We start from the raw sequence: 26,916 nt of genomic DNA, 5'->3' as shown, positions 1-26,916 counted from the left end.
TGAAGCGTATTACTCTGTCCCTCAGACTAGGTGGTTTGTCCATGATGAGGGATTTTCGTGGGGTGTATTTTGCTCTCTTGTAGGCCTTCTTTATGCACTTGCGGCTGTACCCCCTATCCACAAAACGTAGTGTCATATTCCTTGACTGTTGGTCAAACTCCTGATCAGTGCTACAGTTCCTTCTTAAGCGGAGGAACTGGCCTGTCGGTATGGCGTTAATCTGAGCTCTGGGATGGTGGCTACTTGCCTCCAGAAGGTTATTGGTGGCTGTAGCCTTGCGATAAATTGTGGTATGGAGGGAGCCATCAGGGCCCCTTGAAATCTGTAAGTCTAAGAAGCACATAGTGTCCTTATTATATTCCAGTGTGAGGTGGAGATTGTACAGGTTTGTATTAAGTATACTGATGAACTCTTTGAGGGTTCCCTCTGGGCCTCGCCACAGGACAAACACATCGTCGATGTAGCGGACCCAGAGGTCAATGTGCTCTGTGTATGCCTCTAGGTCTTCCGTAAATACCACCTGGGATTCCCACCATCCCAGGTAGAGGTTGGCATACGTGGGGGCACATTTTGTGCCCATTGCCGTGCCCCTTATTTGGTGATAGATTTTTTTGTCAAAGAGAAAATAGTTACGCGTCAGTACAAACTCAAGTAATTCCAGAGTGAAGGAGTTATGTTTAGTATACCAGCCACCCCTAGTTTTTAGGAAGTGGGAAACAGCCATTAGACCATACTCATGGTTGATGCTGGTGTACAGTCCCTCCACGTCTAGGCACACTAGCTATAGTGCCCTCCTGTTAAAGACTACTAACAACCTTCTGCTTACACTATCTACCTGCTACATACAGCCCTAGAGGTTAATGCAGGACACTTACCCCTGCAGTACAGCAATCAAGGTTACCTCAGGTCATTCTGACACTTAGCTAGATACACACCTATATACAGAGTGGCAACTTAGCTGACAGCACATACGACCACTGATAACCACTATATATATGTTCCCAGTGTCTATCAGCATATACATATCACACTTACCACCTTATTAAAGGACTCACGCAGACCCTGCTACAATGTGATATGTTTATTCAGTACCTATTTTAGCACACCTAGCAGTACACCCCCATCACACAGGTCCACATCAGGATCTCTGTGCTGTTCTATTACCAGTGTTCCAATATAGTTATATCTGGTATTTTAGCTACTAACTGATCCGGAGCCAACACGGCTACTAATATCCAGGATCAACCTACCTCCAGTACGTTGTTCCAACATCTACTATTTTATATATGCCACTAATAAAGAATATGTTTTAAATCACCCACTCATCACCAGAGCGTGAACTCGAGTGCTATAGAGGGTTCTCTTTCTCCTTGTTCACTAGTCATTGTTCCAGTCAGTGGAGGGTAACGCGGGATCGAGATGCTACATTTCCAGTTCTGCTGTTGTTGAATACCATTGGGATAGTGCTAAATGTTATTTTTGGAGACACAAGCTTGTAGGTTAGATTTATGTCTGACACCCGGGCTATCCAAACTCAGTTTTAGAAAGCTACGCTACCAAGAAGCTGGGTCTTCAAGATTTCTAATAGTAATACACCCCTAACCAAGTACCTATAGCAGGCCTACCTACAGTGTATCAGAGCTCTGATCTAATGAACCAATAAACCTAACAGATTGCTCTGACATCTAATGAGCCAATTAAGTTAGCAAATGTATCTAAATAACACTTAATTAATCAATTAATCTAGCTCTAATGATCAGCAGGACAACTTACTCCCTTACTGTATTTGTTGATCTACACATAAAACAATATAGTCCAACAACAGGCGAAATGTAGATTTATAAAATGTTAACCTTGAACTTTCCCGGGCACAGGACAAGTGTCCCCACGGGGGCCCACGGGGTGAGAGGGGGGGGGGGGGAGAGGGGAGGGCTGGGGGCGGGTGGGGGAGGAGATGACTAAGGAAGTCTGGTCTAAAATGTATAGGTATCTGGGGTAAACCTGGTCGCTGTAAAATGGTCTTTACCTGCTCTCAATCCTTTGGTTTCCGGGCCTGTGAAGTGACCCTGGAGGTTCTCCTGAGATAGTTTGTGTTGTCTTGTAGGTGTTCTTCAAAGCGGGGTTGCTGGGCACCTTGGAGGAGATGCGTGATGACCGCCTGGCGCTCCTGATTAAGCGCACGCAGGCTGTATGCCGAGGCTACCTAATGAGAGTTGAATTCCAAAAAATGATGGAAAGAAGGTACACGATATATTCTTCCATATGCAGCATGGTAGGGAGGGCAGTACAGTGGTTAGGGTGTTGGGCTTGGATACACATGGTAGGGAGGGCAGTACAGTGGTTAGGGTGTTGGGCTTGGATACACATGGTAGGGAGGGCAGTACAGTGGTTAGGGTGTTGGGCTTGGATACACATTGTAGGGAGGGCGGTACAGTGGTTAGGGTGTTGGGCTTGTATACACATGGTAGGGAGGGCAGTACAGTGGTTAGGGTGTTGGGTTTGGATACACATGGTAGGGAGGGCAGTACAGTGGTTAGGGTGTTGGGCTTGGATACACATGGTAGGGAGGGCAGTACAGTGGTTAGGGTGTTGAACTTGGATACACATGGTAGGGAGGGCAGTACAGTGGTTAGGGTGTTGGGCTTGGGTACACATGGTAGGGAGGGCAGTACAGTGGTTAGGGTGTTGGGCTTGGATACACATGGTAGGGAGGGCGGTACAGTGGTTAGGGTGTTGGGCTTGGATACACATGGTAGGGAGGGCGGTACAGTGGTTAGGGTGTTGGGCTTGGATACACATTGTAGGGAGGGCAGTACAGTGGTTAGGGTGTTGGGCTTGGATACACGTGGTAGGGAGGGCAGTACAGTGGTTAGGGTGTTGGGCTTGGATACACATGGTAGGGAGGGCAGTTCAGTGGTTAGGGTGTTGGGCTTGGATACACATGGTAGGGAGGGCAGTACAGTGGTTAAGGTGTTGGGCTTGGATACACATGGTAGGGAGGGCAGTACAGTGGTTAGGGTGTTGGGCTTGGGTACACATGGTAGGGAGGGCAGTACAGTGGTTAGGGTGTTGGGCTTGGATACACATGGTAAGGAGGGCAGTACAGTGGTTAAGGTGTTGGGCTTGGATACACACGTAGGGAGGGCAGTACAGTGGTTAGGGTGTTGGGCTTGGATACACATGGTAGGGAGGGCAGTACAGTGGTTAGGGTGTTGGGCTTGGATACACATGGTAGGGAGGGCAGTACAGTGGTTAGGGTGTTGGGCTTGGATACACATGGTAGGGAGGGCAGTACAGTGGTTAGGGTGTTGGGCTTGGATACACATGGTAGGGAGGGCAGTACAGTGGTTAGGGTGTTGGGCTTGGATACACATGGTAAGGAGGGCAGTACAGTGGTTAAGGTGTTGGGCTTGGATACACATGGTAGGGAGGGCAGTACAGTGGTTAGGGTGTTGGGCTTGGATACACATGGTAGGGAGGGCAGTACAGTAGTTAGGGTGTTGGGCTTGGATACACATGGTAGGGAGGGCGGTACAGTGGTTAGGGTGTTGGGCTTGGATACACATGGTAGGGAGGGCGGTACAGTGGTTAGGGTGTTGGGCTTGGATACACATGGTAGGGAGGGCAGTACAGTGGTTAGGGTGTTGGACTTGGATACACATGGTAGGGAGGGCAGTACAGTGGTTAGGGTGTTGGGCTTGGATACACATGGTAGGGAGGGCAGTACAGTGGTTATGGTGTTGGGCTTGGATACACATGGTAGGGAGGGCAGTACAGTGGTTAAGGTGTTGGGCTTGGATACACATGGTAGGGAGGGCAGTACAGTGGTTAGGGTGTTGGGCTTGGATACACATGGTAGGGAGGGCAGTACAGTGGTTAAGGTGTTGGGCTTGGATACACATGGTAGGGAGGGCAGTACAGTGGTTAAGGTGTTGGGCTTGGATACACATGGTAGGGAGGGCAGTAGAGTGGTTAAGGTGTTGGGCTTGGATACACATGGTTGCACATTCAGTTTCTGTCTACTCAATGATCCTGGACATTTAGGAACATGTTATTAAATGGTGCTATACCGTAATACACTTTCTAGCACTGAATGACACCTTATGACCCATTCAATGGAAAGGGTTGTGAGGTCTCCTTAGGCACAGACACACAGATACAGACACACACAAAGACACGCAAAGATACACACAGATACACAGACACACAGATACACTGATTCACACAGACATACACACAAACACACACAGACACAGTGATTCACACTGACACACACTGACACATTGAAACACAGACACACAGATACACACAGATACAGACACACACACACATAAGATACACACAGATACACAGACACACAGACATACTGATTTACAGACACACACAGACACACTGATTCACACACAGACACACACAGACACACTGATTCACACAGACATACACAGAGACACACAGACACACAGAGATACATACAGACACACATACATACATACTGTACATACAGACACACAGAGATACACACAAACACAGTGATTCACACTGACACACACTGCCACTGAAACACACAGACACACACAGATACACATAGACACATTGAATCACACGGATACACACACTGGGACACATACTGAGATACACAGACACACACACAGACACACACACTGAGACACACAGACGCACTGATACACACCTGTGCCATTTGTTTTTTACTCAACAACCGCATGGAAATGTCTCACTTTCAGGGAGGCGATTTTCTCTATCCAGTACAATATCCGTGCGTTCATGAACGTGAAACACTGGCCGTGGATGAAGCTTTACTTTAAGATAAAGCCACTGCTCAGAAGTGCGGAGACAGAGAAAGAGATGGCCGCCATGAAGGAGGAGTTTGCCAAAACCAAGGAGAACCTGGCAAAGTCGGAGGCAAAAAGGAAAGAACTGGAGGAGAAAATGGTCAAACTTCTCCAGGAGAAGAACGATCTGCACCTGCAAGTCCAGTCTGTAAGTAACATGCGTGTGCACCTGTGTGTCCAGTCTGTAACATGCGTGTGCACCTGCAAGTCCAATCTGTAAGTAACATGTGTGTGCACCTGTGTGTCCAGTCTGTAACATGCGTGTGCACCACTGTGTGTCCAGTCTGAAAGTAACATGCGTGTGCACCTGTGTGTCCAGTCTGTAACATGCGTGTGCACCTGTGTGTCCAGTCTGTAAGTAACATCCGTGTGCACCTGTGTGTCCAGTCTGTAAGTAACATGCGTGTGCACCTGTGTGTCCAGTCTGTAAGTAACATGTGTGTGCACCTGTGTGTCCAGTGTGAAAGTAACGTGTGTGCACCTGTGTGTCAAGTGTGTAAGTAACATAGGTGTGCACCTTTGTGTCCAGTCTATAAGTAACATGTTTTTGCACCACCTGTGTGTCCAGTCTGTAAGTAACATGTGTGTGCACCTGTGTGTCCAGTCTGTAACATGCGTGTGCACCTGTGTGTCCAGTCTGTAAGTAACATGTGTGTGCACCACCTGTGTGTCCAGTCTGTAAGTAACATGCGTGTGCACCTGTGTGTCCAGTCTGTAAGTAACATGCGTGTGCACCTGTGTGTCCAGTCTGTAAGTAACATGCGTGTGCACCTGTGTGTCCAGTCTGTAAGTAACATGCGTGTGCACCTGTGTGTCCAGTCTGTAAGTAACATGTGTGTGCACCTGTGTGTTCAGTCTGTAAGTAACATGCGTGTGCACCTGTGTGTCCAGTCTGTAACATGCGTGTACACCTGTGTGTACAGTGTGTAAGTAACATGTGTGTGCACCACCTGTGTGTCCAGTCTGTAAGTAACATGTGTGTGCACCTGTGTGTCCAGTCTGTAAGTAACATGCGTGTGCACCTGTGTGTGGGAAGAGGAAATGCAGGAGACACAAAGATAGACTAGTTTGTCTATGAGGGCACCTGCATGTCTTCTATGGGGTTCCTTGCCCCAAGAGCTTACAATCTAATTTTGGTTGTCTGACCTGTTTTGACTGTAGTGTATCTCAGCTCTGACTGATTCACAACTTTTTTGTGAGAAATAAATGTCCAATTTCGCATGGTTAGGAACTCGGACGAAAGCTTCTCATATCTCAATTCTGGGGTACACTGGCAGGACCCCGCCCCCCCCTCCTGTCCTGTCTGTTACTGTGCTGGTGGGATGACAATCCGGTTCCTCCAGCCTCCCCCTCCCCCCCCCCCTCCTGTCCTGTCTGTTACTGTGCTAGTGGGATGACAATCCGGTTCCTCCAGCCCCCCCCTCCTCCCCCCCCCCCTGTCTGTTACTGTGCTAGTGGGATGACAATCCGGTTCCTCCAGCCCCCCCCCCCTCCCCCCCCGTCTGTTACTGTGCTAGCGGGATGACAATCCGGTTCCTCCAGCCCCCCCCCCCTCCCCCCCCGTCTGTTACTGTGCTAGCGGGATGACAATCCGGTTCCTCCAGCCCTGCGACACACGGACTGATGATAAACTAAACTCTGGACATGGTGAACATTTTGTATATAAATCTTCTCAAACACATTTGCAAATAACTGAATCATTTGTGAACATGTTTGCAAAGTGATCTGCGAGTCACCCGCACAGCTGTTACATACAGTGGCCAGGCAGCCCACCCTACACATGGAGGGGTCTGGTGCTGAATTAAAAAGAACCTGGATTCAGATTAAATGCAGCCAGGGCTGGATGGAAACGCGCAGAAATGCACAAACTCAGCAGGAGATTTATAAAAGGAAACCTTTCAGGATTGTTTGAATAAATCTTGTGCTTTTTTTAACAACACTTTTGTCCTCGTCTTGCATTTAGGAATAAATATTCCCACATGTATTTGTAACGATTTCTACGGGCGAATTGTTACAGAACTAAAAATAAAAGTCCCCGTTACGCTCGCTTCTTTCCCCCAAAGGAAACAGAGAACCTGACAGATGCGGAGGAAAGATGCGATCAGCTAATTAAAAGCAAAATCCAGCTGGATTCTAAGATTAAGGAGCTGAACGAGAGGCTGGAGGACGAGGAGGAATCGAACTCTGAGCTGACCGCTAAAAAGAGGAAACTCGAGGATGAGTGCTCGGAACTGAAGAAAGACATTGACGACCTTGAGCTGACATTGGCCAAGGTTGAAAAGGAGAGGCATGCTATAGAAAACAAGGTAAGTGACGCAGCGTATTAAGTTAAAGCAGCAATGATTTTAGTGGAGGCCATTTAAAAGTCCCAAACATACCTGGGTTTAAAAACTCACTTCTGAGAGCCGTACTAATACGCTGTACGGTATTATAAAGGTGGAGACTGTCCCGGCTAAAAAAAAATCAGCACTTTTGATGGAAAAAAAATACGTTTTAGTCCGGAATCCAGAAATCTGACTCATTTCAGTCCTGGGAAGTTAAAATCGGTGGGGACGAACTAAACGATGAAAAGCAGCGTTTTATTACAGCGAGAACGTGTTTTATTACAGGGAGAACGCGTTTTATTACAGTGAGAACGCGTTTTCCCTGCATTAAGTTATAAGGGTTTCCCTTTGTAGGGAGAGATTTGGGCGTCTTTGAAACAACTAACTGAATCTTTTCGGACAGGTGAAAAACCTCACGGAGGAAATGGCCGGTCTGGATGAAACGATCGTCAAGCTGACCAAGGAGAAGAAAGCGCTCCAAGAGGCGCATCAACAAACCTTGGATGACCTACAGGCCGAAGAAGACAAAGTCAACTCATTGACCAAGTTAAAAGTAAAACTGGAGCAGCAGGTGGACGATGTGAGTATTTGCACTACTGGCCAATTGTCAGAAAGAGCTGGGGCGTCAAACTCAGTCCTCAAGGGCCACCAACAGGCCAGGCCACTGAGATGTTACACCCCTGTACCACATGATCTACTCTGGATTTATTATTTGAACATGTAGTCATCACTGCAAACTTTACTTTGCGTTGTTTTGGACTCCAGTCCTGTTTTTTTGTATGACCCACAGAGTTAGAAATGTTTCTTAACCAGATTGCACAAGGACTAGAGCAGGGGTGGCCAACTCCGGTCATCAAGGGCCACCAACAGGTCAAGGTTTCAGGATATCCCTGCTTCAGCACACGTGGCTCAATCAGTGGCTCAGTCAGAATGAGTCTGCCAATTTTCTTATCTGCAGTAAAACCTCAGACCCTATCTGATCCTTGGGGTTTTCTTTCATACTTAGGATTTATCCGTATGTCTGTCCCAAACATGTGTGCATTCCCTTACTGTATTAGCCCCGACCACCTCTGCTGGGCGGCCATTCCATGCATCCACCCCCCTTTCCATGAAGAAGTTCTTCCTCCCATTTCCACGGAGCCTCCCACCCTCCAGCGTCGGAGCGTGACCCCTTCTGTCTTGTAGTTGCAAGGATCCTTGGAACAAGAGAAGAAGCTGCGCATGGAGAATGAGAGAGGCAGGAGAAAGCTCGAGGGGGACTTAAAGCTGGCACAGGATACCATCATGGACCTAGAGAACGACAGACAACAGATGGATGAAAAGCTGAAAAAGTATGTGTCCCCTTCCAGCGGCGTGGCATATTCCAGTGCTAACTGGGTCTTACCTACTACAGCACTGCATTGCTACCCCGACTCCACCGCAAAGGCTGCTGGTACAAGTGGGCGGCCATGTTTCATTCGCCCGACATGGCAAAGGATGTTTGCTTCGGTCCTAATGATTCAGAAATACAATTCTGTAGACGCACCGTGATATGGCGTGCTGCAGGGAGCTCACATCCACACTGCGCAGGGAGCGCGAGCTGCAGGGAGCTACCATGTTTTATTTATTTATCCAATGTTTGAATCAGAAAAAATAAATACATTTGCCGGGATTCATGCAGCTCCGATGTGGGTATCGCACCCTGGTCCCATGGTAACTTAAACGTCTTCTGATTTCCAGGCATGTCCTGGGTCCAGATGACTGGATTTATTATGGAACGAGGCTGCAGTACAGTGAGATTCATTACTTAGCCCTGGGTCTGGCATCTCTCATTGTATTACTTTGTCACTCCCAGTGTAATTTGTGGCCACAAATAGTAGATTTGACGGTTTTACTCTTACTCCTAATAATAAAGAATGTTTCAATCCTTTTGTTACTGATTACATGATGCATATTAACCCTATACTAGCGGTGCTCAAACTCAAGGGCCAACACCAGGCTAGTTTGTAAGGATATCCCTGCTTCAGCATAGGCGGCTCAATCAGTGGCTCAGTCATTTTAACTGAATCACCTGTGCTGAATCAATTTTGCTGATTGATTTTTGTTCTGAAACACATGTTCTGTATATCTTGATTACAGGAAGGATTTTGAGATCAGCCAGCTGCTCAGTAGGATTGAGGATGAGCAAACTTTGGGCAATCAAAGTCAAAAGAAAATAAAGGAGTTACAGGTAAACGTGGTTCTCGTGGCATATACCAATCTGGTGTCTCCTCCTCGTCACTCCCTCCTTTTATTGGGGTACCACAAGGCTCTGCCATTGGCCCTCTGCTCTTCCCACTCTATACAGTATACATGTATATATATTGTGTATACACACACACACACACACACACACACACACACACACACACACACACACACACACACACACACACACACACACACACACACACACACACACACACACACACACATAAGAAAGGGATAGGCACACCAAAGATATATATAAAAAATGTATTTTATTGGCCATGGGGGGCGCCGAAACGGGCCAATAAAATGCATTTTTTGCATATTTTTGGTCTGCCTATCCCTTTGTTATTTTTGTACAGTACATTCTACACACTCTGAAAGTAGTCTGTCTTATATCAGTTAAGTGTGTGCCCCAATATATATATATATATATATATATATATATTCATTTAGTGGCTGTTTTATCACACAAGAAGACAATCCTGAATTATGAGTAATTAGTAAAGTCTGTAATCTCCTATGAGATTTAAATTCCAGCACTGCACAAAAGGACTAGTGAAAAAAGACCTAAAGATTATTTATTGATCCATATATCACCAGGTAACCGACGTTTCGTGTACGGAACATAGGAGGGTATATACACGCACACATATATGTTCACATACACACACGAGTATATTGTACACACAGATATATCATCTAAATATACACTACGCAGGCTCGTATAGAGGAGCTCGAAGAGGAAATCGACTCAGAGAAAGCCACGCGAGCCAAGGCAGAGAAGCAGAGGTCTGATCTGGCCCGGGAACTGGAGGAGATCAGTGAGAGGCTGGAGGAGGCCGGAGGCGCCACGTCCACGCAGGTAGAGCTCAACAAGAAGAGGGAGGCCGAGTTCCAGAAGATGCGCCGGGACCTGGAAGAGATCTCCCTGCAGCACGAGGTCACGGTGGCGACGCTCCGTAAGAAGCACGCAGACAGCGTCGCGGAGTACGGAGAGCAAATTGACAACCTGCAGCGGGTGAAACAGAGACTGGAGAAAGAGAAGAGCGAGCTGAGGATGGAGAACGATGACATTGCCAGCAACTTGGAAAGCTTCACTAAATCCAAGGTACGTCAATACTTTTAGGGGTACGAACTAGGGTAGGGCAAGGAGGGCAGTGCCCCGAGCACAGCCTGATGGGTGACGCAGAATGGGCACAGAAATCCAGCTATTGAAGACAAGCCAACCGACATGGAGGAGAGCGGGGAACATCTGTCCCGGGTCTGACATCGGAGGGAGACTGCCTGGTTGGGTCCCCCTCCACCTTCAGGAAGACCACCCCCTGTAGCCACGCTCCACAGGTGGGGCCCGGGGGGACAAGGCAGAGGAGAGGAAGTGAAAGAGCGTGAGAGAGAGAGAAGGGAGAAAGAGAGTTAGAGTGAGGGAAAGAGGGGGGGAAGAGAGAGAGGGGGGAAGACACGAAAACGACCTATTTCCTCCTCTGGGTACAAAAATCATGAACAGGGTTGGGCTAGCTTATTAGCCCACCAGGGAAATGCCCAGTGGGACACAGCATCAGGTGGTCTCTTAATGGCCAAGTCTACTTGAAGAAGTGGGATACTCATGAAATAATGAGTGCACTCACAGGGCTAGGCACATGTTGCAGTCTGTTATGGCCCTATAGTGAAATGAATGCCAAATTCTTGTGCAGTTCGACATCACCAAAGACAGAACATCAGCATCTCCTGTTATAAAAATGTATTTAACCCCAATATGCTAATAAAGAGAAGAACAATTATTGTTTTAAACAATGAACAGGAAGAGGACATAACATTTTTGGGGTGTAGGCTGCTGGTAAGAAAACTAACCCGGAGTTCCATGGAGTCGCAGGAATATTGTACTGTTCGTTAGAGGTCAACAATGATTAGTCATTAATTACCGGGATACTACAACTTTTGGCCCTGTAAAGTTATCAGTTAAAGCAGGTGGGAGGGGGCAACGCCAGTGCTCAAGGGCCACCAACAGGTCAGGTTTTTAGGATATCCCTGCTTCAGCACAGGTGGCTCAATCAGTGGCTCAATCATAATGACTGAGCCACTGATTGAGGCATCTATGAGGCAGGGATATCCTGAAAACCTGACCTGTTGGTGGCCCCTGAGTTAGAGCATTCTATATAGAACAAACAGCAGAAAACCCTTTCATGCTCATCCCACGTGGGATTATGCACCGCCCCCCCATTTCCTGTCATCCCACGTGGGATTATGCACTGCCCCCCCATTTCCTGTCATCCCACCGCCCCCCCATTTCCTGTCATCCCACATGGGATTATGCACCGCCCCCCCATTTCCTGTCATCCCACCGCCCCCCCATTTCCTGTCATCCCACGTGGGATTATGCACCGCCCCCCCATTTCCTGTCATCCCACGTGGGATCTATTTACTTAAATCTCAGATGCAACTGGGCTAAAACCAGTATAAACATGTATTTGCCAAGGAATCCTATGGAATGCATTCATAAACAGAACATAAAACTTATATTCAACTTTTATTAAGTGAAACAACCAGAGATTTTCATAAAATGTGAATTCCAATCCGGCCCGGACAGGATAAATGTAACAGAATGTGTGATAGGAGAGCCGCAGGGTCTGGTTGGGGTCAGTTAGTCTGCCCCCCACACCCTTACTCCTCTTCCCTATGCAGGCTAACTTTGAGAAGCTGTGCCGGACACTGGAGGACCAGCTGAGCGAATTCAAGGCCAAGACCGATGAGAACCAGAGAAATATAGCTGAGCTTACACTGCACAAAGCACGTCTGCAGACTGAGACTGGTAAATGCCTTTACTTACACTATACTACAGATTATATATACTGTATATATATATATATATATATATATATATATATATACACACATACACACATATGTAGTGGGCTCCCGGTACGTTATGCGGAGATATGTTGTCATATTTGGCACCGATATTTCCAGTGAATCACAGAAACTCTAAGATATTCTGCTTCACAATTGGGCGTGTTGTATTATCTGGAGGAATTAAATCTGTTTCACCTGCATCTACAAACACACATAAATATAACCATATCGAGGCGTCCCGCGCTCACCATATCGAGGCGTCCCGCGCTCACCATATCGAGGCGTCCCGCGCTCACCATATCGAGGCGTCCCGCGCTCACCATATCGAGGCGTCCCGCGCTCGCCATATCGAGGCGTCCCGCGCTCGCCATATCGAGGCGTCCCGCGCTCGCCATATCGAGGCGTCCCGCGCTCGCCATATCGAGGCGTCCCGCGCTCACCATATCGAGGCGTCCCGCGCTCACCATATCGAGGCGTCCCGCGCTCACCATATCGAGGCGTCCCGCGCTCGCCATATCGAGGAGTCCCGCGCTCGCCGCGGGGGCCGTCGCTGCTGCAGTACCTCTTGGGACGTGTGGTATTAAGGGGCGCCAATTTGGGAGGCAGAGTGGTGATTGACAGCTCTGCTTCTGGAGAGGTTCTGCAGTAGCCGCAGTCCCTGGCATTTGTCCACTCATCCCTTGGTGGGAAACGCCATTTTTAAAGGGAGGGATCCAAAATTATTGAAATGAACAGCATTATAGATTTGAGTCCAATTCTCCAGAAGCCCAGAGCGCTTGATATTTTCCGTGTGGAATATAGGGGAGCTGGCTCGGCAGCTGGAAGAGAGGGAAGCTTTGGTATCCCAACTTTCAAGGTCGAAACAAGCATTCACGCAGCAAATTGAAGAACTTAAGAGGCTAATGGAAGAAGAAACTAAGGTATGAAGCGTCAGACTCACATGGGCAACTATACAGTACTCTACTTTATTTTGCTATGTTAGGGGCTTTTCACATACATGGCCATAATTAATAAGGGGTGCTGAGATTTAAGGGATTTTACTGCCCATGCAAGAGAATGCCAGGCAGTGCTCTTTAATAAGAAACTTTCACATGGGCTGTAACGTTCCTTCTGGTGGTGAAAGGTGTCATATGGAATAGCCATGCTTAGTAAATATGGGCCAATGGGCCATAAGGTGTCCTATTGATTGTTACTGCTTAGTAGACATGGCATGTTGTTTCTGGCCCATGTGTCAAAATGTGATTCATGATTCTCTGGTACTTGGTGCATTTGCCAGGCTAAAAATGCTCTCGCCCACGGTTTGCAATCGTCCCGCCATGACTGTGACCTTCTCCGCGAGCAATATGAAGAGGAACAGGAGGCCAAGGCTGAGCTGCAGAGATCGTTGTCCAAGGCCAACGGTGAAGTTGCTCAGTGGAGAACCAAATACGAGACGGATGCTATTCAGCGCACAGAGGAACTGGAGGACGCCAAGTAATGTACCAATAGATATTATAACTTATTTATAAGGTGACGGCCATGATACATTTTACTGAACCAACATGAGAGTTATTACCGGTAATAGATGATATTTTACTATACAGAGTTCTCCTAGCGGTGAGCGACTTTCATGTTCGGTGAATGTGTCACCGTTCGCTTTGTGAGAGAGTCGAAGTTTGCGACACTGTATTGCTGAACAAACTATATTTCCTGTTTTTTTTTGCTGCCCCACATTTTTTAATGAATTTTTCAAATATCTACAAATGCTCAAATTTTTTTAAATATAAAAAATAAAACTTAGCGGCAGAGTTTGGGAATATTTGAAAGTACAAAACATTGGTGTTTTCGCTGAGAATTCGAACTTTGTCAAGAAATGTCCCCACTGTACATGTACGTTATCACGACCTACCAATCAGCGCTCCCTCAGGACTTATACGGTAACTGGAACATTGAATTACTCTACAAAGTGCCACCATGTTCCACACAGCAGCACAGTAAGTGATATGCAATATACACAAATATTACCAAATTAATATATACTGAGAGAAGTTCAGTTTCTCATTCTCTGGCAACAAATGGGTTAATGGTACCTTCCTGCCTTTCAGAGCTACTGACCCCTAATTCCAGTACGTGACGCTCTTTAAACCCACTGTGAAACACACACAACTATTAACACACTGACACACCCACAAACAAACACATTGAACAGCACACAGTGAGTGATGCACACACAGGCACTAATACACCATCTAAACACAAACATATTGCTATATACAATGGTGTACACACATTTGCACATGCACACGGATACACAGTCTCACACATGCTTATATACTCTTATCTATATAAACGGCTGGGATCGAACCCTGTGCTTTTCTGCTTATATAGGGCAATGCCAGTGATAGCCACTTTAGTTTCTCCATCTGCATTGGGGTGTTTAAAAACCATTGAGTACCCCCTACGGAGGCACTTTAACTCCTTGAGTGTCTGATAAACAGGTACAGTTGGAGTCTATGTGACTAATAAAGGTAGGATAAAGATGGCCAATTACATTAGTGGACTGGATGATAGAGATAAGGTTCCAAATGACTGCGTAAGGATTCAGTGGAGATGTTCTCCACCAGAATTGTCATGTGCATGACATCCTTGTCTACCCTCTGCCACTCCTCTGAGATTCATAGCCTCAGTGTCAGCCAAGAACAAAGTTCCCGTGATGTCACATGAACTCCCAGATGCCACAGAGCCACCCAACGGCACCACGGAAATGCTCCTCTTACCATGCAATATTGTTATTTCCATGTTCAACCTGCTCCTAGACCACCACTCTATGCTTAGTAGCAGTTGAAATATATACTATTGTCTTCTGTTCTTCGTTTAAGGAAAAAGTTGGCCCAACGCCTTCAAGATGCCGAGGAACAAATTGAGGTTGTGAATTCGAAGTGCTCCTCATTGGAGAAGACTAAGCAGAGACTTCTGAGTGAAGTGGAAGACCTCATGATCGATGTGGAGAGAGCCAACACCGTCGCTGCTGCACTTGATAAGAAGCAGAGGAATTTTGACAGGGTACTAGCATGTTATATAAAGGTTCAGTCCCACTCAGCTGTATATAAAGAAGATGCAGGTGAAAGTGGGCAGCTATGTAACTCCTTATATGGCATTTCCATACAGATGTGGTCAACACCTGTGCAAATTAAGGACACAGGTGAAACACTCAACAACACATATCAATATACAGTGCAATACTGTGTATAATACTTTGTTATGAACATCTGGAGGGGGGGAGGGTGCAGGGTTGCACTTCCGTCGGAGCAATCAGTGCGATCACTCCCAAAACACTAGCATTTGCCCATGGCGAACCTGGGAAGGGATAAGGGGCCCTTGGGTGCCTCAATAGGGCAATGTAAGAGTGAAGCATGTCATACAGAAATACATCAGCAATGTGTTCCTGTAATATTAAAGGGGACAGTCCCATGTAGCAGGTAACACGGAACCTCCTGTCAGTGTCACTGGCTAATCCTTAGTTCTATCATCCTTAAAGGATCTGTTCTAGTTGAGGGCGTCTTGTGAAGAATTCCTATATTTTCCTTTTCTTTGGGTCCACTAAACTCAAGCAGACCAGTTACTTGTGTTTATCCCAGATAAGTTAAACACTTATCTGGGACTTCGAGGACGGACAAATCACGGACAAATCACCAAAAGTCATTAGATAAAAACTCCAAACCATAAACACTAAAAATATGGAGTTGAAAAATTATTTCAAAATACTTAGACTTGTCGGAACTAAACAAGTTTGTATCAATCAGCTACACTTAGGGTAATAAACACAGTACTGTCATTGTGGTGCACGGACGGACTCATTGTCCCATGAACTCTGTGGTGATAGGGAGTAAAGGGCAAAGGTGAAAGCGGACAGGTGGGAACTCTGGCAATGACATATTACAGGCGGCAATCCGAGCCGGCCATTTTGTTTTGCAAAGTTTTTACCTTTTTAACACAGAATGGGGCCGAACCCCCTGCGCCTGGAGATACAGACCTCCTTAGTGGGTGTGCGGTGGTCACTCCGGCTCGTATCCAGGGTTCACAATATGGAGTTCCAAAGCTCCCGCTCCCTGCGGCCCAATAGGAAGCTGTGATGTCATCCGGTGCGGCTTCCTATTGGCTCAGGTGATGCGGGAGCTTTAAACTGCAGTAAAGAGCTACCAGCACCCACTTTGGAGATAAGTATCTCTGGAAGCAGGGGGTCCCTGGAGCTGAAATTAACGGGGTTCAGCTTGTAAAACAAATCTCCAAAAAATGAAATGCAGGCTTGGATAACTCCTTTAAATACAAAATATTCAACACGATAATCTCACTTGTTGCTGTGAATAGCAGAGGATTGGGGGGGGGGGGGAGGAATGACATTTACATGATGGGGCGTTAGGAATAGATGAATAACATGACTTTTTATCATTATCCAAGATCCTGGCAGAGTGGAAGCAGAAGTTTGAGGAGTGCCAGTCCGAACTTGAAGTCTCCCTGAAGGAATCGAGGTCTCTCAGCACAGAGCTCTTCAAAATGAAGAATGCTTATGAAGAATCTTTGGATCACCTTGAAACGATTAAACGAGAGAACAAGAATCTCCAGGGTGAGCATATGGGATACTATAAACACAATATATACACACAACTGTACTAATTCACTTACACACACTGATACACATATAAACACAACTGTACTAATTCACTTACACACACTGATACACATATAAACACAATGTACTAATTCACTTACACACACTGATACACATATAAACACAATGTACTAATTCACTTACACACACTGATACACATATAAGCACAACTGTACTAATTCACTTACACACACTGATACACATATAAACACAATGTACTAATTCACTTACACACACTGATACACATATAAACACAATGTACTAATTCACTTACACACACTGATACACATATACAGGCATACCCCGCTTTAAGGACACTCACTTTAAGTACACTCGCGAGTAAGTACATATCGCCCAAAAGGCAAACAGCAGCTCACGCATGCGCCTGTCAGCACGTCCTGAACAGCAATATCAGCTCCCTAGCTGTGCGCAAGCGGGGACACTATAGAGCCTGTTACAAACGCGTTATTTATATCAGTTATGCACGTATATGACGATTGCAGTACAGTACATGCATCGATAAGTGGGAAAAAGGGAGTGCTTCACTTTAAGTACATTTTCGCTTTACATACATGCTCCGGTCCCATTGCGTACTTTAATGCGGGGTATGCCTGTAAACACAATGTACTAATTCACTTACACACACTGATACACATATAAACACAACGGCACTAATTCACTTACACACACTGATACACATATAAACACAATGTACTAATTCACTTACACACACTGATACACATATAAACACAATGCACTAATTCACTTACACACACTGATACACATATAAACACAATGTACTAATTCACTTACACACACTGATACACATATAAACACAATATACTAATTCACTTACACACACTGATACACATATAAACACAACTGTACTAATTCACTTTCACACACTGATACACATATAAACACAATGTACTAATTCACTTACACACACTGATACACATATAAACACAATGTACTAATTCACTTACACACACTGATACACATATAAACACAATGTACTAATTCACTTACACACACTGATACACATATAAACACAATGTACTAATTCACTTACACACACTGATACACATATAAACACAATGTACTAATTCACTTACACACACTGATACACATATAAACACAATGTACTAATTCACTTACACACACTGATACACATATAAACACAACTGCACTAATTCACTTACACACACTGATACACATATAAACACAATGTACTAATTCACTTACACACACTGATACACATATAAACACAATGTACTAATTCACTTACACACACTGATACACATATAAACACAATGCACTAATTCACTTACACACACTGATACACATATAAACACAATGTACTAATTCACTTACACACACTGATACACATATAAACACAATGTACTAATTCACTTACACACACTGATACACATATAAACACAACTGTACTAATTCACTTGCACACACTGATACACATATAAACACAATGTACTAATTCACTTACACACACTGATACACATATAAACACAATGTACTAATTCACTTACACACACTGATACACATATAAACACAATGTACTAATTCACTTACACACACTGATACACATATAAACACAATGTACTAATTCACTTACACACACTGATACACATATAAACACAATGCACTAATTCACTTACACACACTGATACACATATAAACACAATGTACTAATTCACTTACACACACTGATACACATATAAACACAACTGTACACGTGAGCCCATGGCGATACTGCTCATAAACGCCACTAATGACGCTCTATAAACTCTCGCCCTGGGGGCTTCCTAGGTTATAGCTATCCATTGTAGATGGTGACCTATTGGACAAACCCCTCTCTTATTCCAGAATAACCTATAACCCCTTTAACAAGGGAACCGAGAGAATGGACCATAACTACAGCACCTTCTGTGCATTTTACCCGTGCAGTCTTTTGTTACCAAATGCTTCCACGCTGGAAAAAACAATGTTGTTTTGCAGAGGAGATAACGGACATGAGTGAGCAAATATCTTCAAGTGGCAAAATCATTCATGAACTGGAGAAAGCCAAGAAACTGGTGGAGCAGGAGAAGAGTGAGATGCAGTGTTCGCTGGAGGAAGCAGAGGTACAGTATCTTCTCCTCATCCTACTGTAGAGCTGCCTGTGTTATGAAGGATACCAGAGACAGAACATTCATACTGTATGTGTACCCATGTGTGACAAAGACTCCTATTCAATATTCTGTCATATTCTCTGTATCAGGAAGGATTTCAAACTCAATTCCATTCATTGGAAGAAGGCAGCTTCACAGCATATAGATTTGGTGCCAAAGACCGAAGTCTTTTCGGGTTTTTGAACCCTCATACTATATGCCGCAGATACACAGATTGAGTTCGCTAAATACCACTTTTAGCGTCCAATCTTTTTTAAACAAGGATTTCGCCTAACACTTCTGCCAACTGCAATAAGCAGTCTTTCCAGCCAAATCTGGGTTACAGAGGCAGGATTGTGTGGGCGATACTAGAGACACACTATATAATAAATATTAAGGTGGATTTTAGGAGGGATACCAAGAAAATGCTCACAGTGGCATCTTTTCCCACTTATCTTGGAATTGGAATAACATGACAGTGGCCAAACGGAAAAATACAGCGGCAATTGAAGAGGTTGTTCTTGGGGCCAAGTGTCACAAAGTGGTCGTCATCCGAAGAAGCTCGGACAAAACGTTTTCCCATATTTCTTCGGAAGAGAAAACTCCTGGACAATGACAGCATTATAAAGGGATCTCTTCTTATTTAGGAAGTTACTCCCAAACATTCTTGCCACCGTCAGAAATATTTGTGACTCGTACCTATTAGAAAATATGTCACCTTCCCCTCCTCCTTCCCCACCACTCTTCTAACTTTGGGATGAACCTTTCCGAGCCTTTGAAGTGATCTTAATGTCTTGACCTTTAAAGCAGATTAACAGGCCAGGTATTAGGGATATCCTTGCTTCAGCACAGGTGGCTCAATCAGTCAAAGTCTGAGCCACTGATTGATCCACCTGTGCTGAAGCAGGGATATCCTCAGAACCTGACCTGTTGGTGGCCCTTGAGGACTGGAGTTGAGCGCCCCTGCCCTTTTGTATGGTGAAGAGACATTTCGTAGATAAATGAGAGGGGGAACTTAATCTCTAACACCGTTTACTTTCATTTTTCCTACTAAAAGGCAGCTCTTGAGCACGAAGAGGCCAAAATCCTCCGAATTCAGCTGGAGCTGACCCAGGTGAAAGCCGACATTGAGCGGAAAGTGGCAGAGAAAGAGGAGGAAATCGACCAGCTGAAGAGGAACCACCAGAGGACGGTGGAATCCATGCAAACGGCGCTGGACTCTGAGATAAGGAGCAGGAACGAAGCTGTGAGGATTAAGAAGAAGATGGAAAGTGACCTGAATGAAATGGAGATCCAGCTCAGCCACGCAAACCGAATAGCCACCGAGGTTCAAAAATACCTAAGAAATGTCCAAGGCCAACTTAAGGTTTGAATCCGGCGTTTATCATTTTTCTTATGGGTGCAGTCCTTCCTACAACATAACAATCCCCTCTACCCCCCTGCATTATAAAGGGCACCCCTCCATATTCTGTAGCATCCTTCTTCTTTCAACATGGGAGAAGGGCCCTCTAACGCTTTTATTGCAGTCTGATGATGTCACTGGCGCCCCCTTGGGAGGGAGAGCCAATAAACCATGAGGATGAGACAAGCAGGGGATTCTGGGAGATCAAATAGCAACCATAGAGTCTGTCAGTGGGAACCCATAAAACTAACATTGTCTAAGTCATGCCTTATGGGAGATGTTGTGGTGACACGTTGCAGGTTGCTGTGGTGATTGGCTACGGTTTCATATGATGTGTAGAAGTTGATTTTCGGTGGGATATCCTTAACAGTAAAAACCTATAATCACGTACATATAACATATTGTTTTATATAATTAAGCATGTCACAGACATTAGGTAACTTTGGAACTATGGTGGGGCTGACCCAATAACCCAAATAATGTATCATTGTCATTCAGTCATTAGCCCATTGAACGGCCTCAATACCCTCACTGCTGGTGTTAGGAAGAGGAACGTTGCAAGCTTGTGGTACCTACATGGGCCCATGATGAGGAAACAGGCCCCAAAATCTGTTGTTAATCTTTTTGTTGCTATTGGGAATGAGAGGGGATCAGTAGGCTCCGATAAGGGGTATTAGAACTTGATCCTGCAATATTTGCCATACAAGTAAATGGGCACCAATACATCTTATTGGAGCTTAGTGAAACCTGACGTATGTTTCTCCAATGGGTCCAGGTAAAGGTTTCACAGTTACACTACTCGGAGAAAAATACGGTGATTAGAACTTCCTCTTTAACATTCAAATTGCCTGTCATGCTTAGGACACCCAAATTCATCTGGATGATTCTCTCCGAGCACAAGAGGATTTGAAGGAGCAGTTGGCAATGGTCGAGCGCAGAAATAACCTGATGCAAGCGGAGATTGAAGAGCTGAGAGCCGCCCTGGAACAGACCGAGAGATCACGAAAGATTGCTGAGCAGGAACTTCTGGACGTCACAGAACGTGTGCAGCTTCTGCACACACAGGTATACATCATATATTATACATTCACTCATACCTATGGTACCAAGGCCCTACAAAGCAGGACACAATGCTGTGTGTATATAATACTCCTTTTACCAACAAGGGACGCCTGTGGGTTCTAATATTTTCCAGTAGATAAAGTAATCATCCCCGTTAGAACGTTATGTTAAGACTCTAATCAGTGTAAACACAGTTAACGATGAATGATGCTAACAATTACTTTAGTAATGACTGTTACTGTATTACCATCACATCCCTGAAGATGAGAGCATGTAAGTGTTCAAGCAATCTCCACTGCTTATACCCCACCCATATTCCGGCTGGGAACACTTGCCATGTGCTTCACTGTAATACTCGTTACTTTCCTTCTGCAGAATATTAGCCTTATTAATACCAAGAAGAAGCTGGAGAGTGAAGTCTCAACGCTGCAAGGAGAGATCGAAGACACCATGAGGGAAGCGATGAACGCTGACGAGAAAGCGAAGAAAGCGATCACAGACGTGAGACATTTCTTTCGTTGGTTACTTCATCTTATTTGCAGGTGACCTGGGAAAGCACAAACACTGCTTAATGAATACCAATTACAAGATGGTTTTAGTGAATCAAGGATGTAGTGAATTGCTTTTATGTCACAGTGATTGCATTGCTGCTATTAACCCTGTGACCCTATATTTGTGTTACAAGACAAAAACCTGGAGCCCCTTTGTAAAACATATTGTTACATTGTAACACAGAAGATTCGGTGCACAAAGACATATCCGTGTACATATCCGTACATATGTGTACATACACAAAGACATATCCGTGTACTTGAACCGTTGCTGAACTTTCAGCCTGTTAGTGGAGCTCAGTACCATTCACCCGCATTTACTATGGTTCTAATTAAAAGGCTGCCATGATGGCAGAGGAATTAAAGAAAGAACAGGACACCAGTGCCCACCTGGAGAGGATGAAGAAGAACCTTGACCAGACAGTGAAGGATCTGCAGCTCCGTCTGGAAGAAGCTGAGCAGTTGGCCCTAAAAGGAGGAAAGAAGCAGCTCCAGAAAATGGAGGCCAGAGTGAGTGTCTAGTACTGAATACCTTTAGGGAACACCAAGTGACAGAGGGGTACAGCGACGATATCATATGCATGCAGGATGAAATACAAGTACGTGTGGAGAAGGCTATGCTCACCACAGTTGATCTAAGATGTAATTCTATATTCTGTAATCAGATAACTAGCACACTTACTGTAAAGTGGACAAACTGTATTTATATCCAATCAATGTTTCAGTCCAAAAAATATGACTTCCTCAAGGTCCTTCGAGGTCCTAGAGTTTGGCAAAAGCCTTCAACCGTTTGCCGTTTGCAAATGTGTTGCCAAAAAGTTTCCAGTGCAAATTCTCCCCTAATAATAGTAACCTAAACTGGTAAAACTTGGCCACTTTCATCTGCCGGCTTCGCTGCACTTTTAGCCAAGATCACAAACGGCAAGAATGTAAATAAGTAAAAGTCTGAAATAATTTAAATTACACCGTTTTTTGCTTTGGCGAACTTTAAAAAAAAAAAGAAGAAATTGCCAAACTCCTCACTTTTCGGTGTATTTCAAGAAAACTCTGCCAGGACATTTACACAGTGAGTCAGGGAATCTTCACACATCTCTATCCTTCTGTCAAACACGCAATCAAATGCAGACTATTAAACTTATTAGTAAATTCATTCTTTTAATTATACATTACACTGTACCACTCTTGGTCACCAACAAAAGATCCGCCAGAGAGACAGTTCACAGCAATTAATGGCCTGGACACTGGCAAAAGAGGTCCACTTCCGAAACATTTTCCATCATTCTTCCAGATCAGAGAACTCGAATCTGAACTTGACCAAGAGCAGAGACGGAGTGGGGACGCCATAAAAGGCGTTCGCAAATACGAGAGACGCGTGAAGGAGCTGTCATTTCAGGTTGGTGTGGCAAATACAAAATGGTGGATCTCATGGTACATAAAACATTCTCTTACTGCTCAACTATATTTCACAGTCTGAAGAAGACAGGAAGAATGTCTTAAGATTACAAGACCTGGTTGATAAACTTCAACTCAAAGTGAAGTCATACAAGAGGCAGACTGAGGAGGCCGTAAGTAAATATATTGTTATTAATTTCACTGTCTAATATATATACATAAAACCACACGTCGTACGTAAGGTCCCCAGGCCCAGTCCAGTTCCCCCAACTGTTTATAAATAGTGTTTGCGCACTCACAAATAGCTTGTTAAAGAATACTTGTGGTTGCCGAGACATTGCCCAATGATAATCACGACAGAAGAGTAGCAATCCCAGATACATTTTAAATAGTGGTCTGGTTAGAAGTAATTTCTCACATCTCCCCTGGGCCTCCCACCCTCCAGCGTCAGAGCGCGACCTCTTATTCGAACCCTTCTCTTTCTGTGAAATATGTTTCACTCCCGTACCTGTACCTATAGCCCTAACCACGTACACGGTACTTTATATAAGAAACGTTAGAATACAGGAGTTTATCATACAATGAAGAGATGAGGGCACCATTCATAAGTAGAAATATTAGGAATAAAAACTGTTGCCCTGAAGATCTTGCAGGGTAAGTTGTTTGTGCTCATGTCTTTGAATACAAGATAAAATATCAGTTTTCAGTTATTCAGTATTACCCCTTTTGGGTTCTCTGTCCCAAGAACGATTTAATTCCTTACCTGTATTTCACCACACCCACACTTTTACCGAAGGCTGTCCCATACATCTCTTACTCATTCACTAAAAAGTCCTTCCTTCCATTGGCCAAGAGTCTACCCCCCTCCAGCTTCTCTGTCCCACCGGACATTATTCTAGCATCGCCAGCAACTCTATCTCTTGTGTTGGTTGCAGGAGGATCACTCTAATGTCCATATGACCAAGAGCCGTAAAGTCCAGCATGAGCTGGAAGAGGCCGAAGAGCGGGCCGACATTGCGGAGTCTCAGGTCAACAAGCTCAGACTGAAGAGCCGTGAAACCACCACCACCTCAAAGGTAGAGTACGTGATCGCCAACACCACAGAAAGAAATGGTATTAAAGACATGTACAGGTGGTCCTCGGTATCCGATGGCTGCTTTCCGTCAAATGCCTTATCCGACGCTGCATAATGCAGTCCACTGGACACATTATCCGACATCGGACCAGCTTATCCGAAGGTCACAGCCGCCGATTAATATGGACCCGCAATCCGACGGTCCGTTATCCGACAGCGGTTTGTGGGACGCATTACGTCGGATAAGCGAGGACCGGCTGTACACATTTATATACACAAACCTATCATAACCTTTCCAGTGCTGGAGGACCAAGCAACACATGTTTCTGCATTGCTCTCCCCTCTGGAACTGAAAGGGTTAATCTTACCTGCAATTAGTGGTTTTTGGAGAAGATCTCTTCCTGGTCTTAACAGTGGGAGACCCCTGAGGTCGATCTCCAAAGTCCTGTTGCTCTTTTTATAAAGTAGGAATGAATGAAGGGGTGCCAGTGAGCATGTCTAGTAAATATATCGCTAACTGCGCGATACCAAACGTCTCACTGTCTGTAATAAATGGCGGCCGTTCTGCAGCAGACAGACAGATAATTGCTAGAAAACTGCTATTGAAGAAATACATTTTATTTCACATCATTCTGTCCTATAACGATGTGTAGCACATTCCTGAGAGTATTGCATGTTGTATAAAGCACCCTTGTTTTATTTTGCAGGTGTTTATAACGACTCAGGAGTGACCCTCGGAGGAGCGGAGTTTGCAACAGAAATGCGCAGAATGTGTTTTAATTTTTAAGGTGCAGCTCTGTGTGGGAACAAACTAAACGAATGGCAGTGACAGTTTTCATTGGTTAAATCTTGGTGATTAAAACCTAACAACCACTCCTATCCCCGGGTATTCCGCAGCGTGAGGAGAAAGATATTGAGCCGTCACTGATGTATCAACATCCATTCTTTTAAAAATGAATCAATGCACTCGTACATAAGATTTACTCAAAGGGTCTTTATTAAATTTTCTCTGAAGAAAAAAAATCTTTTATTTAGAGGAAAATGTAATTGTTGTCGGTCGCCAAATAAAAAAGTAGTTATAGTCTGGGTTTGTACATAAATGAGTAATGATACTCCATGCCGCCTAACTGAATAACATCTAATATAGATGCTTAAATAATGTGTGATAATATAATAATAGGGTTAGGGTTAGGGTTACCTAACCCTAACCCTAACCCTAATATATTATACACACCTCTTCCACATCATTGAACAAATTAGCAAAGGGAAAATCCAGGCAGCGAAACAAACAAAAAGCGGGAGATCAGGGACCTGAAACTAGGACCTCTGCCAAGAAGGACTAAAGAGCACAGAATTAGCCACCGTTATTACACCCGAGCACGCGCCCATGTGGGAGAAATAGCACGTTGGTCCCACCCGAGGTCAATTCTCCTTCGGGTGTGCGTTGTGGACAGGATGTCCCGACTCGAGCAGTAACCTGCCAGAGAGCGTAATAACGTTGGCCACATTTGGACTTAGATTTAGGGCCATATGTTGAATTGGTTGTAAGGCACCGTACGGCTTAATAAATATCTCCCTGAATTCATTATTCCTAGCACTGCCATTTGTTCACTTTGCTCCCGATTGGACTACACCTTCTATACATATTTGCCTGTAGAACGTAGCTGAATTGTTACCTTTCCTCAAGGAAATAAACTTTACGCGCATACCATGACCAGGCTTTTTGTTTTTATTTAGGCCCCAATGTTAGTTCATTCAGATGCCCAATGATTCGATTTTATCCCGTTCCAGAAACCTGTTGTGAGAACATGTCAATGCAAAGGATTCTGGGTGCTTGTCCATTTTATGCATGGAAGTCAGAGTCTGGAACCAGTTCCAGAGGAATATTACAGTCACAACATCACTGATGACCGGAACAGATGAGGAGTCGTCTCCTCTTCCATTCCTCGTCTTGTCAGACGGTGTTCTGCGCTCATCCCTAAAGAGCTATAAAAAAAAGCCCATGACTTAGCTACATGGGGCCCCTAGAGACTCCAGACCTCATGAAGTGGTAGCTACATCATCTGGCACTCAATGGGTGAAGAAAAGGGCTTCCCCCAGTATGGCACATGGGCAGATTTCTACCTACTGTATGCATCAATCAGGAATTGTTTCATAGTTTCAGAGTAGATAAGGCTGGGAAATTTAAATGGCAGATACTTATCCTATATTTGTAATTACACTATATTGATCCAAAGGAAGGCAAACAAAAACCCCAGTGACATATCATCCTATTATATCTCATAAGGAGGAAAAGGAATTCCTTCCTGACTTCTATAATGGATGTAAAATTGCTCCCTGGATCCCCATCCTTCCCAGGTTTACTTAT

General features: G+C 44.8%; 1 protein-coding gene across 1 annotated transcript in view; it reads left to right on the top strand.

The window, feature by feature from the left end:
• The window catches only part of LOC142472553 (myosin-3-like), a 57,449-nt gene extending 31,187 nt beyond the window's left edge, over nt 1-26,262 (top strand). The window contains exons 20-40 of the mRNA XM_075579607.1: nt 2,105-2,241; nt 4,743-4,998; nt 6,914-7,156; nt 7,578-7,754; nt 8,360-8,505; nt 9,293-9,383; nt 10,122-10,511; nt 12,083-12,209; nt 13,052-13,170; nt 13,527-13,723; nt 15,109-15,292; nt 16,688-16,853; nt 18,915-19,039; nt 20,124-20,432; nt 21,330-21,533; nt 21,906-22,031; nt 22,421-22,591; nt 23,370-23,474; nt 23,551-23,646; nt 24,409-24,549; nt 25,256-26,262. Of these exons, the coding sequence (XP_075435722.1) occupies nt 2,105-2,241; nt 4,743-4,998; nt 6,914-7,156; nt 7,578-7,754; nt 8,360-8,505; nt 9,293-9,383; nt 10,122-10,511; nt 12,083-12,209; nt 13,052-13,170; nt 13,527-13,723; nt 15,109-15,292; nt 16,688-16,853; nt 18,915-19,039; nt 20,124-20,432; nt 21,330-21,533; nt 21,906-22,031; nt 22,421-22,591; nt 23,370-23,474; nt 23,551-23,646; nt 24,409-24,549; nt 25,256-25,279 (3,534 nt within the window). The 3' untranslated portion in view covers nt 25,280-26,262. The remainder of the gene's footprint in view (nt 1-2,104; nt 2,242-4,742; nt 4,999-6,913; nt 7,157-7,577; nt 7,755-8,359; nt 8,506-9,292; nt 9,384-10,121; nt 10,512-12,082; nt 12,210-13,051; nt 13,171-13,526; nt 13,724-15,108; nt 15,293-16,687; nt 16,854-18,914; nt 19,040-20,123; nt 20,433-21,329; nt 21,534-21,905; nt 22,032-22,420; nt 22,592-23,369; nt 23,475-23,550; nt 23,647-24,408; nt 24,550-25,255) is intronic.
• The last annotated feature ends 654 nt before the right edge of the window (nt 26,263-26,916 follow it).

This window comes from Ascaphus truei, chromosome 22 (assembly GCF_040206685.1).
Source record: "Ascaphus truei isolate aAscTru1 chromosome 22, aAscTru1.hap1, whole genome shotgun sequence".
NCBI lineage: Eukaryota > Metazoa > Chordata > Amphibia > Anura > Ascaphidae > Ascaphus > Ascaphus truei.
The sequence above is the reverse complement of the archived record's forward strand: the minus strand, read 5'-3'. Positions and strand labels throughout refer to the sequence as shown.